The 14,002-nt window shown below is 46.8% G+C and overlaps 1 protein-coding gene across 11 annotated transcripts in view; it reads right to left on the bottom strand.

The window, feature by feature from the left end:
• Positions 1–1,513: 1,513 nt before the first annotated feature.
• HUWE1 (HECT, UBA and WWE domain containing E3 ubiquitin protein ligase 1) overlaps positions 1,514–14,002 on the bottom strand; it is a 143,611-nt gene continuing 131,122 nt past the window's right edge. For 10 of the 11 annotated variants that reach the window (XM_049704562.1, XM_049704565.1, XM_049704568.1 and 7 more), the window contains 17 exons: positions 13,178–13,781; positions 12,362–12,480; positions 12,092–12,248; positions 10,733–10,865; positions 10,266–10,468; positions 9,543–9,670; positions 8,150–8,246; positions 7,117–7,272; positions 6,463–6,708; positions 5,991–6,108; positions 5,217–5,357; positions 4,637–4,924; positions 4,408–4,513; positions 3,662–3,779; positions 3,182–3,363; positions 2,704–2,894; positions 1,514–2,156 (listed from right to left, as the gene is read on the bottom strand). In XM_049704562.1, coding sequence (XP_049560519.1) covers positions 2,054–2,156; positions 2,704–2,894; positions 3,182–3,363; positions 3,662–3,779; positions 4,408–4,513; positions 4,637–4,924; positions 5,217–5,357; positions 5,991–6,108; positions 6,463–6,708; positions 7,117–7,272; positions 8,150–8,246; positions 9,543–9,670; positions 10,266–10,468; positions 10,733–10,865; positions 12,092–12,248; positions 12,362–12,480; positions 13,178–13,781 — 3,090 coding nt within the window. In that variant the 3' untranslated portion in view covers positions 1,514–2,053. The remainder of the gene's footprint in view (positions 2,157–2,703; positions 2,895–3,181; positions 3,364–3,661; positions 3,780–4,407; positions 4,514–4,636; positions 4,925–5,216; positions 5,358–5,990; positions 6,109–6,462; positions 6,709–7,116; positions 7,273–8,149; positions 8,247–9,542; positions 9,671–10,265; positions 10,469–10,732; positions 10,866–12,091; positions 12,249–12,361; positions 12,481–13,177; positions 13,782–14,002) is intronic. The other variant, XM_049704566.1, reaches the window with a different exon arrangement.

Raw genomic sequence — 14,002 nt, forward strand, 5'->3', positions numbered from 1 at the left:
GTGATAATTGACCACTTTATGCTTGCAGTGTGATGTTGACTGTTGGTCTGATGCTACCTTATCAAGGTAGTATCTTTACAAGTTACCAGGAACAGTTACTGTTGGCAAATGCCTTTCATCTACTGTCAAAAGGTTTTTCTCTTTTGACATTGAGGTGATGAATATCCCATAGGCAAATCATACTCAGTCACATTAGGTTTTTGTGGTATGCCATTGAGTTAGATTCATTTATTTCCTTCAGGATTATTCCATCTGTACTCCGAACTTCCACACCCGACTCCCAACCCTTGCACCCCTTTCAAATTTAAATGGTCAGAGCTTTATTCTACTTTGATTTCTCAAAGAACCAGTTCTTAAGTGTATTGATCAATTCTACTGTATTTCTGCTTATTTGTTCCTTTTATTTTAAAGCCCTGGTGGACTCCCAGCCTCATCTCAGGCCACTATCCTTTGCTCAAGCCTTGCCCTATCAACTGGACTCTTGCTGCATTGAGCTAGATTACCCTGTTCTTCTTAATCTTCACTCTCACACAGACTTATGATTCAACCCAAATGCCACTGACAATAGAAAGCCTTTCCTGATCTCCCAGGCTAGACCAGGTACTTGTGCTGGGCACCCAGATCCCCTTCAGAACTGATCTGTCTCTATCCCTTGACTAGAAGCTCAATAGGCCGGACAGGGTTGATTCATCTGTCTTCTCAGTGGTCAGGAGGGCCAGGAACAGACAAGTGTGAACATTGGAAGGAAAAAAAAAAAGATTAGCTGCCATTTGCATCAGGACAAAGGGATCAGGTTAAGGACAGACACACCACTGCTTTCCTAGATCCACACTCTGGGACATGGTCAAGGGGAAAAGAGAAGTAGAGCCTTGGAGAATGAGAAAAACCACACAAAGCAAGTACCACTTGAGGTTATTTTTCTAACTGAACTTTTATTACTTTTTTCTTTGAAGGCTGGAACCATCAAAGTCCTTAGATCAACTTTAAGTGCTGGATGGAGTAAAAAAAACCACAAAAGACTGTTGGGCGATCTGTGAACAGACTGGCAAACAAGCAGATGACAAAACAAAACCAAAAAGGATGGAAAGACTGTTCTGGGGAGCTAGTCAAATTGTTTGCTTATGAAAATTTGTTAGAAATAAACTAAAACATTAATAAATGAAATCAAAATTTTAAACTGAGCTCCAGGCTTGAAACTGTTATAAAGGCTCAGGAAATAGAACCTTCAGTTGGGTTGAGTGAATTCTCTTACAACCTGCTGGTTTGTTCCCCTAGAGCAAGGCGATGCTTTGTCCTTGGCTGCAGTCTCTAACACCATCACCACCCCCAAGTGCAGATCCCATTCTGAAAAAGATCCCCCCAGTTCCTGATGACTCTGAAGGAAGAGGATGCACCCATGTGGTGACAGAGATGGCTTTCTGGAGAGTCCACTGGATTTCTTCTCCAGCCATCTAACATGTGCTCAAGAGGGTTTATTTCTTTTTAAACTTGAAAAAAACTCCATTGTGAAAAGTGAGTTATGAAGAGTGCTCTTTATTTGAAACCTCCACAACACAGACGCCAATCTTGTCTCGCATTGAATCATTAGCTGTGCACATCAACACATTCCAAGCACAAATTAAGAAATGCAAACAGAACAAAAAAATATATATATATATAATTTTTTCCCCTATCCAAAGGTTTCAAGTCTCAATGCAGCAAATCCTTCTGAACACAGAATCTGAGGAGCACACTGTTCAAACAGTTGGGACAAACGGGTCCCTGTAAAGGCTATTGCCTTTTCAATACATGGGTGAGGGATCCTGGACGGCATGGAACGGGGAGAGGAGGTGAGAAAAAGGGAGCGGGGAGAGAGAATGAGCAGGAAAGGGGGAACGGGTATGCGCTGGGGAAGATGGGGCAGCTGGGACACACACATGGTGAGTTGGTGGATTTTCACTTATTGGTTTTTGACATTTTCTTTCTGGTTCTTTTTTGTTTTCATTATTCCATTTCCCCCCATTCCCAGGTCCAACAATGGTAGAAAAACCCCACAGTGGTGGGCAGGGCCTTATTAGGCCAGCCCAAAGCCTTCAGAGCACTCCTGGATGGCCAATAGTAGCATGTGGCGGAGCTTCTCAAAGCTCTCATAGGCAGGCAGGTCCAGCTGATTAAAACTAGGGAAAGAAGAAAGATCAATTCATGACAAAAGATGATAACCAAATCTGTGTTCCCATGGTGCCCACTTGACTTCTGCTTGTAGACTCCCAATCCTGTCCTAGCCTTGTCTGCCCTCCTCTAATCTGGCCCCAATACTGGCCACCAGGCACCTAAAACATAATCTGACCCTGTCACTCCTCCTTAAACACCACGGCCCTACATGAAAGCTCCAAGGAGGTATTCAGGGTCACTGGTCACCCCTGCCAAGTTCTTTAGCATTCTGCTCGTGCAACTCCTTGCTCTGGCTACGTTGAGCCCTGGAATACACCTTGTTCTCACATGGCAGTGTTCACCTGCAATGTCACCCCAGCCCCACTGTGAGTCTGGGCCAGCTTCTCATCTCAAATATCATCTTCTCCACAAAACCCACCAAATTGTGAGTTACCCCAGGTCCAGGGTACCCGGGGCCAGATTTGCGCTCCTGACCACGGGTAGGGGCCTAGAAGTAGCAAATATGCAAATTCAATCTAAATGCTGAAAAGGAGAACAAACCCTTCCTCTTACCATGTGTGAGCTGAAGGCAGGCGGTCTGTGGACCTGTCATCTCGATGGATCTGAAACTTCTGAATGCCATTCATGCCTTCAAGGGCAGCAAAACCTTGCAGGGGCACCTTGGAAGTACCCGTGACAAACTGGAGGAACTTGGCACGGTCAGCTTGATCGAAAGAACGCAATGCTCTCCAGAACCACTGGATCTACAGGAATGAACATAAGAAGCCAGTGTTAGGTAGAGAGTTCTTCGAAGAAAGGGGGATGGGATTTGGAATGTTAGGCAAGTCTCTTCTGTGAGACAGGTTTCAGTTCCTCCATTCACAAGATGAGCAAGGAGATCACCTGAAAACTGAAACTCCAGAAGAGTGAAGAGTTAGGTACAGGTAAGCTGTCACTCAAAACTCCCTTCCCCTAAGAGTACTGGTTTATTTGGTGTCATATAAACTAACACTGCTTAAGGATACAGGAAGGGATGCCAGCAGCAGCTCACCTGAATAGAGTTGGACTGGTACTTGTGGTATTCAGTGTTGGATTTCAAATCGTCAATGTCGATTGTGGGCAGTCCTGATATGAGCAGCTCTAACTCCTGCTCAGTGAAGATGGAAATGAGGCGCTTTGGAATGATCTCATAGAAACCTTCTAAGAAAGCCGCCAGCTGTTTGCGGATGGCTCCTGGGGAGAGAACCAACAAGCCACGTGGCATCTGAACTCATACAACTGTTAGAGGTCAGAGATCCCCAATCTGGCAGGATGCTGACTGATCTGCCTACCTCACCTACCACTCTGTTTCTAGGCCCCCATATGAGGGTGGATGAAGGGAAATATTTTTTGGTCAGGTTTTTGGACTCCTTTTATGCAAGGCATTTGTGGCTGGCATAGGGGAAGAGAAGAAACAATGTCTGTGAAATGAGTGAGGCCTGACCTTGCCCCATACTGAGCAACTAGGGGGTCTAACGGACATTTCCCCTACCTGTCATTCTCATCTGGCACACCAGGTGTACATACTCCTTCTTATTCTCCTCTGTTACCAAGATGTTGGCCCCATTGGGTTTGAGGTCACGAACTTCACACACTCCAAACTCTTGGACCTAGAATACCCAAAACCAATAATATGAATCAGGCTTGGTCTAGGATGGAACTTACATAGATACCTGGAAACACACCCTAAACTCTTTGCTGAATCCTGGGCAAGGAGATGAAGCAAGGTCATAAAAAACAGTGACTTTTCTCATGAGCTCATAAATCCCTAATAGGGAAAGGCCAAGGGTTTGGTCCTAAAACATACGGAAACTATCAATAGTAAAAGGGAAAAGGGCATGGATAACATACATAATGTAACACAACAGAATCTTTATGGAAAGCAATTTGGGCGAAGAGTAACCTTGAAATTTGTTTTTCATTTATGTCTATTTGTACAATTTTTCTAGAGTGAACTGACTTTGGGAATGAAGAATAATGTACTAGAGCATTTTTTCAAAATATAGAGGAAACTAGGAAACAGCCTGGATTGTTTTACAAATTCTGGTTTTTCTGTTTGTGCCATCTCATGCAAATACCCACTGTTCTCTGCCAGATGGGGAACGGGGAATGTGACTTAAGACATCAAGATGCTTCCTTAGAAGCATTAGAGGTTATCCAATGCCAGTTCAAGGACAACCCCATAATGGGTTTCCTAGACTAGCTGGGATGTGCTATGGTCAGGATCTCCGGACCTACCTCAGTGCTGAAGGTGAGGTCGTAGCCTAGTGTGGAGACATCATTTTCCAGCAGATAAACCAGGCCCTGGTAGAAGTGGTAATCTTCGCTCTCCATGTCTGTATATCTAGATAAACAAAATTAGGGCCATGGGTTGGGGTGGAGGACAGGCAGCCTAGTGATGGGACACAAGAAAAGGGACCAGATTTCCAGGACTGAAGACAGTCCCAGGTTTGTGCCACATCCTCACCTGACAGACTTGCCCAAGATGTGTTTGTAGAAGGACCGAGTAAAGTAGCACTCCAGGAGGCGGTTGTCATATACAGCTTTGGCCACGATGCGTCCGACAAACTTGAAGTAGCTAAGGTGGTTGGGGTTGCAGTGGGAAGATGGATTGATGGTGTATGTGACCCGATCACCAGGTGAGGTACGGAACAAGGCATACATAGGGTTAAACATCTCCCGAGAGATGATCATATACCACTCCCGCAGGAGCCCTCCAGCATCTTGCCCTTCTTCTCCTTCAAACACTATATACCTGTATAAGAGAGCAGAAACAGGGATGTGCAGAAAGCCCAGGACAAATCCATTCTTTTGCATAGCATGACCTGAGAGAGCGATTGTGAAGGAGTAGCTGGGAGACTGGGTGGAGAAGACGGGTGACAGTTCAGTGAGATTATCTAAGCTGGATTCCTCTTAGGAATTCCTACTGGGGAGGGCAGCACCTCCCTAAGTTCCCCTGCACATTTGGGCCCCAAGTAAGCCTTCACTACCACGTAGGGAGGGTCCCAACCCTCCCATCCTATTTATTCTCTGCTCTGGGCTCTTACAATCGATTCTTCATTTCTTCAGGGGATTTCCGGTGCAGCTCACGATAGGAGTCTTCAAACACATGGTCACGGCGGACGTGCACAGCCATGTCTTCTTTCCGGAGCCCCTCATCCAAACGCTCCAGCTCTTGGCGGAAATATCTTGGGAGGTAGGAAAGGAAGGAAAGTAAGATTAGGAGTGGCAGAGTAAACTTTTGTTTGCCTGATTAGGATGAAGATCCGCAGTGATGTTCTCCTCATCCTCCAGACACTTTGATCCCTCCAGTGTTTGGGAGAGGCAGGTCATTCACTACCAACTCTAAATTTTTCCCATCTCCATCGAATAGGGGCCCACAGACATTATGGCATGGAATTTCTGCAATAAGCAGGTAAGCATGTGTAGGTGCACAGGAAGGAAGAGAAGAGTAAAAAATGACAGGAGTGTTGTGGAGGCTCGCCCCCCCACGAGCCCTGCTGTGGCTACCTACACCTCCTGTATTACCCCAAAGGAAGGACCGGGACTTTAGAAATCATGTGATTAAACAAAGGCTTGCATTTCTCTGATGAAGAATGGAGACTGGGTTGGAGAAGGCCAAGGAGTATTTAGGTACAATGATTGTCCATGGCACAGATGAGTCTCTCCCCGCCCCCCGACCCCCCAGCACCATTCTAAGGGCTGCCACCAAGGGAAACTTCTTTCCCTGAAAACATCATCCCAGGAGAAATTTTGGCTCCTTTCTGGGAGAGGAGATACCATTTAGAGAGTTCCCATCCCCCCAACACCAGGGCACATACTTGCGCTTGACATCAAAGTCGAGGACACGAATGTAGTCTACCAGGACAGCAAAAGGCCCGTCAGCAAGGTGGGTGGTGGACTGCCGTAGGATCTGGTTTAACACAGTGCGATGAGTCTCTGGGGGGAGAAAGGACAGCAGGAATCAGCACATCATGGGTCTCAGAAGAATGAATGAAAGCCAACCAGCCAGCAACTCTCTCTTCCTTGTTTCAGGGGAAAAAAACGTAGTGTGGCACACAAGGACTTCCAGATCCAGTCCCTACCTCACTAGCCTCACTTTCCAACACACACACACACACACACACACACACACACACACACACACACACACACACACACACACTCACTCACTCTCTCTCTCTCTCTCTCTCTCTCTCTCACCCTGCAAATCAGCTAAGAACAAAATGTATGAATTGACCCTGTAAAAAAAATGAAGCCTTCTACATTTGGCGGCCTAAGAGTTCTCTGTACCTGCAAAGCGAAGAAACTTCTGTGTGTCAGGGGGCAGGCTTGATGAGATGTGCATAGACGAGGGCTCCCGGGAGAAGAATGGGTCAAGGGAGGAAGGAGTGGCTGGGGTTAAGGGGGCAGGGGAGAGTGGAGGAGGCTCGTCCTTGATGTGTGCCAGCTGGCTCTCACGGGTGTCTCGGACAGGAGGCTTGCTCTCCCGCTCTGTGGCATGGACCAGAAAGAAGGCCTCGACGGCAGGCTGTAGTACTGGGGGTAGGAACGATAGGATAGTGACAATTTACTTTATAAACTTCAACATACAAACCTCTTCCCCCCTCATAATCAAATTTCAAAAGTACTACATGAAAAAGTAATGAAAACTTGCAGGAGAAATATAATGGTGCCACAGAGGAAGTCAGAGCTTCCAGAGAAAAATGGGATAGGCAACCAGTTATAAAGATTCCCCCGGTCTAAAAAGTAAAAGATACCAGCTACCAAAAGAGAAGGCTAGTCTTTTTTCTGACAATGAAGTCAGAGAAAAAAAATCCTCTTCTTTAAACTCCTATTATGGAGATCCGACGGAGAAGAGTAATCTGGAAGGAAGAAAATTAAGCTGGCAGAAAGGGCCCCAGAGCAGATCAGCGGACCTGGGCTCTCCCTCAGGCCACAACTCACCTAGCACCGCATGCTGGTCATGGGATTCCTCCAGTTCCTTTAGGCACTCTCCCAGCATGTCCCACAGCTCATCTAAGCTCAGTTGCTCGCTGAGCAGGGGTAACTCAGGTGGCCTCTCCTCCTTCTCCTTCTCCCCCTGTGGAGTTCCATCTGAGCCTAGTGGGCACAGAGAGGAGAGACTGGGAAGCCCCTGAGGCTTTTCCTTCATTCAGACCAAATGCACAGGCCATTAGACAGATCAAGTAAATTGGTCCACTGGCCACTGAGTAATTGAGTGACATCTGAAAGCAAGCTCTAGTCCTATACTGGATGGCATTTAAACTTAAACTGAATAAAATTAATACAAGAAAAAGTTTGTCTAGTTGCACTAGACACTTTTCAAGTGCTCAATAGCTACATGTAGCTAACGGCTACTGAAGGAAAATTCTACCAGACAGCATTGGTCTTCTCATTGCCTTACTAGCTCCCAGAAAACCTATGGATTATTAAATGATTTAATATATTTTAAAAACTAGATGTCCTATGACAACACTATCCCACAGGAATGTGTTAAAAGGGTGCCAAAAAGCATTCTATATGAAATTAACCTTGAGAAATGCTGATAATAATAGCATCCATCCACTGTGTGCCAGGTACTGCTCTAAATGCTATATATACACGTGTTAACTCAATCCTAACTATGAATATCCCTATTTTAAATGAGGAAACAGAGAGGTTTGCCTCAGGTCCCAGAGATAGTAAATGGGGAGACAAGACTCAAACGTATGCTGTCTCCACACAGTATCATCATAGTTTCTTGTTTCTTTACTACAGAAATTGCAGTGTGTGCTATGATTCTCCAATGAGGACCAGGTGGTGATGGTTAGTGATCTTAGTTGATTGGTACGGGCCTATCAACATACAGAAACCAGGGTTCACTTGAACAAACTGGAAAACACTGAGCTTATGTATGTTGGAAGGAGGGGATCCAGCAGCCATTCCATGAAGACTGGTTCTCCCTTTTGTTGGGCTGGAAATGGGAAGTAGTACTGACCAATGGACTGAGTATCTTGAGCACTGGGAGATGGCTGGTCCACATCCATGGGTGATTCCTCCCTTCGGACAGATGCCTCTGACTGGCTTGACTCCGACTGGATAAAAGGGAGACAAAGTCACATAAAGGGTGCAACTCTGCTTTCCTCAGGGACAGGCGAGAGGCTGTCCTACAATCTCTCACATATCATAAGCTTGGAAAGAAGCCTCCCATGTCTTCCCATATGGAAAGAAGTTTCCTTAGGTAGCTCTCCAGGACAAAACAATGGCCTTCCCACCTCCTTTGCTGTCCTCCACCCTGAGCTAGCAAGTTTTTGCAAAGAGCTCCCTGGATGCCCCATTTGCCTCCACTCTATTCCAGGCCTGTGTCCAGTCAGGCACCATCCTCCTGGACTTCAAGACTTCTAGGGACAGTTTACACACGTATATATACCTATATATAAAACTCAGATGGGCAGAAGGTAGGTTTACTCTTTGTTCCTTTTTGCTCACAAAAGGGGAAATAACGGCAATGAATTAGTGCAATCTTTGATGGGTGGGATTGGCTTTTTAAAAAAGCCAACATCTGTCCTATCAGGTGTGGGAAAGAGACTGGGCAGAAAAAATACTCCAGAATAATAGTTCTCTATCCCTTTCTACCCTGCCAGAACTACAGCCCTTAAATTCTAGGCTGTTCCCAGCATGCTCAATGAAATCACACTGTATAATAGTAATTACAGACAAAGAAAAAATAGGCCTCAAGATATTCTTATTTCCCGGGTCTTGGGAAGGCAACTTGCATGTTGTTACAAGGACAGGAAAACAATGAGTGCCACAGCATATATACATGATGCCAGGCTTTCCCTACAGCCACTCTGTGCTGAGATCGCAACAATGAACTGACTACCTAGGAACCTGAAAAGGCTTCCTCCTAAAAGTGCCCAAGTGCCTGGGTGCCAAAGGAGTATGAAGAATAGAGGCAGAGACCAGGGTGGAGGGATCAGCCATAGCCAGAAGAGGCTGTTTGGGATGTGTACCAAGCTTGGGGGACTTTCAAGGGCAGGATTCCTGACGTGTCTCTGAGGTACTTGCATTGTTCCATGAGACTGAAAAATCTTTTATCATGAATCCCCTCAGAACCCAGACACTTAGCATTATGCAGTTTGCAAAAGCGCCACTGTTGACTGGATAGCTGGGAGTGGGGTATGATGGCCAAGCTTTAAATCAAACCAAACCAAACCAATAAACAAACAGTAAAGAAAGCACCAAGAGAAAGTAACCCTGTTGCCCAGAAGCATTCATATAGCAAACTTAATGCAAAAGCATACAAGGTAAGGGCAATGAAACCCCACTGATGATGTGGTGGGGGAGGGAGGAGAGGCAAATGAATGAGGGGCCACAGGCATCATGCTAACCGTTGCTGCTTGTTGCTGTCTCCGCGCCCTTTGACCCTCACGTACCATTTGTATAATGGCATCAGCCTCAGCCTCCAGCTGCCGAACAGCTGCCTGGATGCTGCTAGCTGAGCCTAAACCGGAAGAACCTGGGAGAAAGAAAAAAGAAGGTAAGATGTAAACTGTAGAAAGAGAGAATGCTCAATATTCTCTCCCATCTCCTGGGCCACCACAGGGCACCTTGCCTTTGAGCTTTAAGCTCAGGCAGTCTCAGAATGCTCATCGTAAGGCACTAAGAACTACCTTTACAGATAAGGGCAGGTGACATGGGGCTGGGCAGACGGATGGTGGCAGGTGAGAGAGTTCTGCGGGACAGGGGGAAAGACATTGGATTTGGCATGCCATAGCTGAGGCAACATGGCTACAATATTTTAGCCAAGAGTGTTCAAGGAAGCAGAGAGGAGACAAACTCAGTGAGTTAAATCTTGTTCACCAAAAGATCTGTCCCCAATTTCCTTGCCAGATTTCCACTCCCCTTTAATTCCCACTTGCCCTAGTGAAATTTCCTATGTAGACGGCTTGAGTGAGATACAGAATGCAGCCACCAACATTTTAAGATAGGATCATCATTTTCCTTAGAAAAGATCAAACAGGAAGGAGACATGACATTAAGTCCTGCCCTCCAGGGTCTCTTGTTTTTCCACCACCAACCTTGCCCCGCAACTGGACACCCCAGTTCCATACCTAGCCTGCCTGTCTGCTTGGCTTTCTTGTTAGCTCGGCGTGTGTCGTCCCGGAGCTGGATGATGACCTGCAGTACCCTCAAGAAGAACTTCTGGGTAGATGTCTTGGATGTCAACATGGACATAGAAGGCAACTGGAGCTCCCGGCCACCCAGAGGTCGCTTCTGAGATGCCACGATTACCACATTCTCAGCCATGTCAAACCTGGAGAGTGTAGAGGTGGCTTGCGTATACTGAGAGCATCAAAGCATCAACACCCACAGCAGGCACGGCTTTCTTGTGTCAAGCAGGGGGTAAGGAATCTCAGAAGAAAATCACACAAGTAGGAAAAATAGGGCCGGGTGTGTACAGGACAGAAACAAAATCTGTCCAGTGAAGAGGGAAAAAATAACCAGGAAGCCAGGAAGAGCCACTTTTCAGAATGTCCCTGATCCCAACCCCACAGCCAAATGGGCAGCTGCCACCTACCTGCTCTGCATTTTGCCTTTCAGCTTGGTGGTCTGTGGCTGCTCCTCAGGCAGGCCATCAGGGGAGAGGGTCTCACACTGGGCTCGCCGCTGCTGTTCCAGATTGTATTCCCGTAGTTCAGCCAGAAGGGTTCCTGGGCAGGCAGAGAAGCCAGCAAGTGTTCAGAGACTTCCCTAATGAAGCAGTGAAAAGCCAAACCTTTCCAAGAAAACTTCCTAGGTGCTTTGCTCAGCTGCACTGAACCTGGAGTAAGCAGAAATTTTGCTCTGTTCATTTTACTATGTGTGCTCACAGATCAACTAACTGCTCAGGGGCCACTGGTTTATCTGGCCTTGAGAATTTGCTGAATCTACAAGAAATAACAGCTCAGTGCAGAGGGGAAAAAGTATCTCTTTTGAAGCCCGTATACCTCTCAAACTTCTTAGGTTTTTGTGGTAATCTCAGGCAAATTGCTTAACCTCTTTCCCAATTTGCTTACCCATCTTAATAATGGGGCTCATACTGCCTAACCTCACAAGGCTGCTTTGAGAATTAGGAGATAACTGTCTAGCAGAGTGCCTAGGATACTGCCTAACCTATGGATGTTGAATAAATGGTGGCAGTCAAGAAAGATCAGAGGCCTCTTTTGGAAGAACTCTGTAATTCTCATGCAACAAAGAAGATCCTAGGTCACACAGTTTAATTGACTCTCTTATCACCTCAGCTCCAGGGATGTTTGTGAGAAGGAGATAACTACACAGGTGGTTGAGATCTAGGGAGACCCATGATTGGGATGGGGGGTGGGAGAGAGCAAAGAGAGTCTCTATGCTGAAAGCAAATCTGGCCCCACTCCTTGATTCAGTCACCCCGTCACCTGGGTTTTAGTTTTCTTCTTGGTAAAACAGGAAGACTGAAACTAGATAATTTGCAAGTATTCTTAGAATTTTTGTACCCTCAAAACTGCACAAAGGCAGAGGGTATTATTCTTTCAATTCCCGAGCCTGAATGCAGCATAGGTGCATCTCTGAGGTGGCGAACTGCCTCAGCAGGCTCATCATAGGGCTCTTATGAGTGCCCAGAATGGAAAAGCAATGTCGGTCCTATGGGTGCTCATTTTCCTTCACTAAGCACCAATTACCAGCTGTGTGCCGGGGATTGGGAATGTAGAGAGAAGACCAGCCCTGCTCTCAGAGAACTGGGCAGAGGAAAACAGATGACAACCTAGTATTTTCAGTGCTGTGACAGAAGAGCTCATGGGGCTGTGCTACAGATGCATAGAGGAGTTTGATTCAGCCTGGGGGTTCAGGGAAGGCTTCCATAAAGAGATGACACCTAAGTGGAAGGTTTCAGAAAAACAGGGTGCTTTACTCCTATTATTACCTATCTGTTTACAAAGGGTATAACCCAGATGGCGGGCTCCATTCAGTAGCAGCTTCAAAACAGTGTCCCGCGTCCCAGGGTCCCCCCGAGAGAGCTGCAGTAACACATTGGCTGCATCCTCTAGGCCTTCTTCAGAACAAGAATGGGATGTCAACACCTGGGAAAAAGAAAGGAGATGGGGTGAACCCCAACTTGAGAATTAAAACATTATCTACCCCAGTCAACTCTTTCTCCCCCAACCAGAGGGAGGTCAGAAGAGCTTGGACTCACCTCCACAGAGAGCTGGAGCTGATTTTCAGTGAGGCCAGAGGATACCATCTTAAAGTCTGTGCTGCTGCCGATATCACCCACCTTCGCTGGAGATTTGCTGGCCTTAGTAGTAGTAGAAGCTTTGAGGAAACAGAACACTGTAAGCCTCTGAAACTCACATGCCAGAGACTTAAGTGGCAGAGCCAATCGCTGCACTGCCCAGGGCTTCAAAATGGAAAAGTAGTGAAAATGAAGATCCACCCCACATAGCCAAATCCAAATGACTTGGGATACCAAGGACTCTTATGACTGTACCTTCTAAAGTGACAAAGAATCCCAGATATTTCTCACAACTGTTCCCCTACCATCAGAGGGCCCTCTGAAAGCCCCCCTTCCTTCAAAATCTGTTTCTTCAAATGATTATTAGTGTGCCACAGGGCTCATTCCCTTCACTTCCTGGGGTGGCCTGGCTACTTGATTCTACCCTGATTCCCACTGTATCCTGCCTGCTCTTGAACTGCTTCCTCTGAGAACTGGCTCCCTCAACTAGGCTAGAAAGACTGGGGATTCTTTAAAGACAGGGACTTTCTCCCCATCCTCCTTTTTGAGCTTAGCCTAGGGGAAGCCACATTCAGTGGTCTCCACAGGAGTGGTGGAGGGGGGAGGGAGGGGAAAATGGAGAGAGAGAACTTGGACCAATGAGGGTGAGAATTAACACATTTGGCTCTCACAAACACAAACCACGCTGATCGCTGTCATTTAGGGAGGAATACCTGGGTGGGGCAGAGTTGGGGGTGAGGTGGGTGTACACACCCCACAGCCTATATCCACACTTACTTGAAACAGTAGTGGTAGAAGTCGTGGGGGTAGTCACTGTGGTTGAAGCGGCTACAGCAATGGTGGATATAGTCGTGGCAGCAACCAGGGACGGAACAGAAGTGACAGGGGTGGTTGCAGCAGGGGGAGTGGGTGTGCTGGAGGCAGCAGTGGTAGTGGTGGTAGATGTGGTTGAGGTGGCAACAGTGGTGGAGGAAGCACTGTTGCCAGAATTAGCCTGTGCTTCCGACACTTTGTTTTCTGGGAGAGCAATTGAGATGAGAGAAAGGAGTCTGAGGAGTTTCTCAGTTAAGAGAGAGCTCCGGCGGATGACTGGGTGTGACAACATGTTCATGAGCTGCCCCAGTGGAGAGGCCTCGAGGCTGTATGGGGAAGTTTCCCCCTCACCACCAGCGCTCACTGGCACTGACTTCACGGAGTTCTTGCCTTTCCGGCTGACATTCATGTTGTCCAGTTTTACCAGTAAGTCCCAGAAGTCTGTGCAAATGCCACTGCTCGTGGACTGTGAAGAGCATGGGCTGCAGGCCTGCTTACTGCCCCTCTCCCGATCACTCTCACAGTTTGTTTCTTTGGTCCGCTGCTGTGTGAAGTGGCTGGGAAACACCTGCCAGGAAAAGAAGGACAGGCTTGGTCTAGGAGGTCTACACAGAAAATGTCTTGTGACAAGGAAAGACAACTGGCTCCTAGACTCTCCACTCCTTTGGACAGCTTTAGTAACACTGGAGAGATGTAACATAGGAGTTTTATCCAACTGATGTTGTGAAGCAGCCTAGAGAAACTAACAAAAGCTCTGTAGGGAGACAGACGATTAGCAAACTTTTCTGA

Source organism: Orcinus orca, chromosome X (assembly GCF_937001465.1).
Source record: "Orcinus orca chromosome X, mOrcOrc1.1, whole genome shotgun sequence".
Taxonomy (NCBI): Eukaryota; Metazoa; Chordata; class Mammalia; order Artiodactyla; family Delphinidae; genus Orcinus; species Orcinus orca.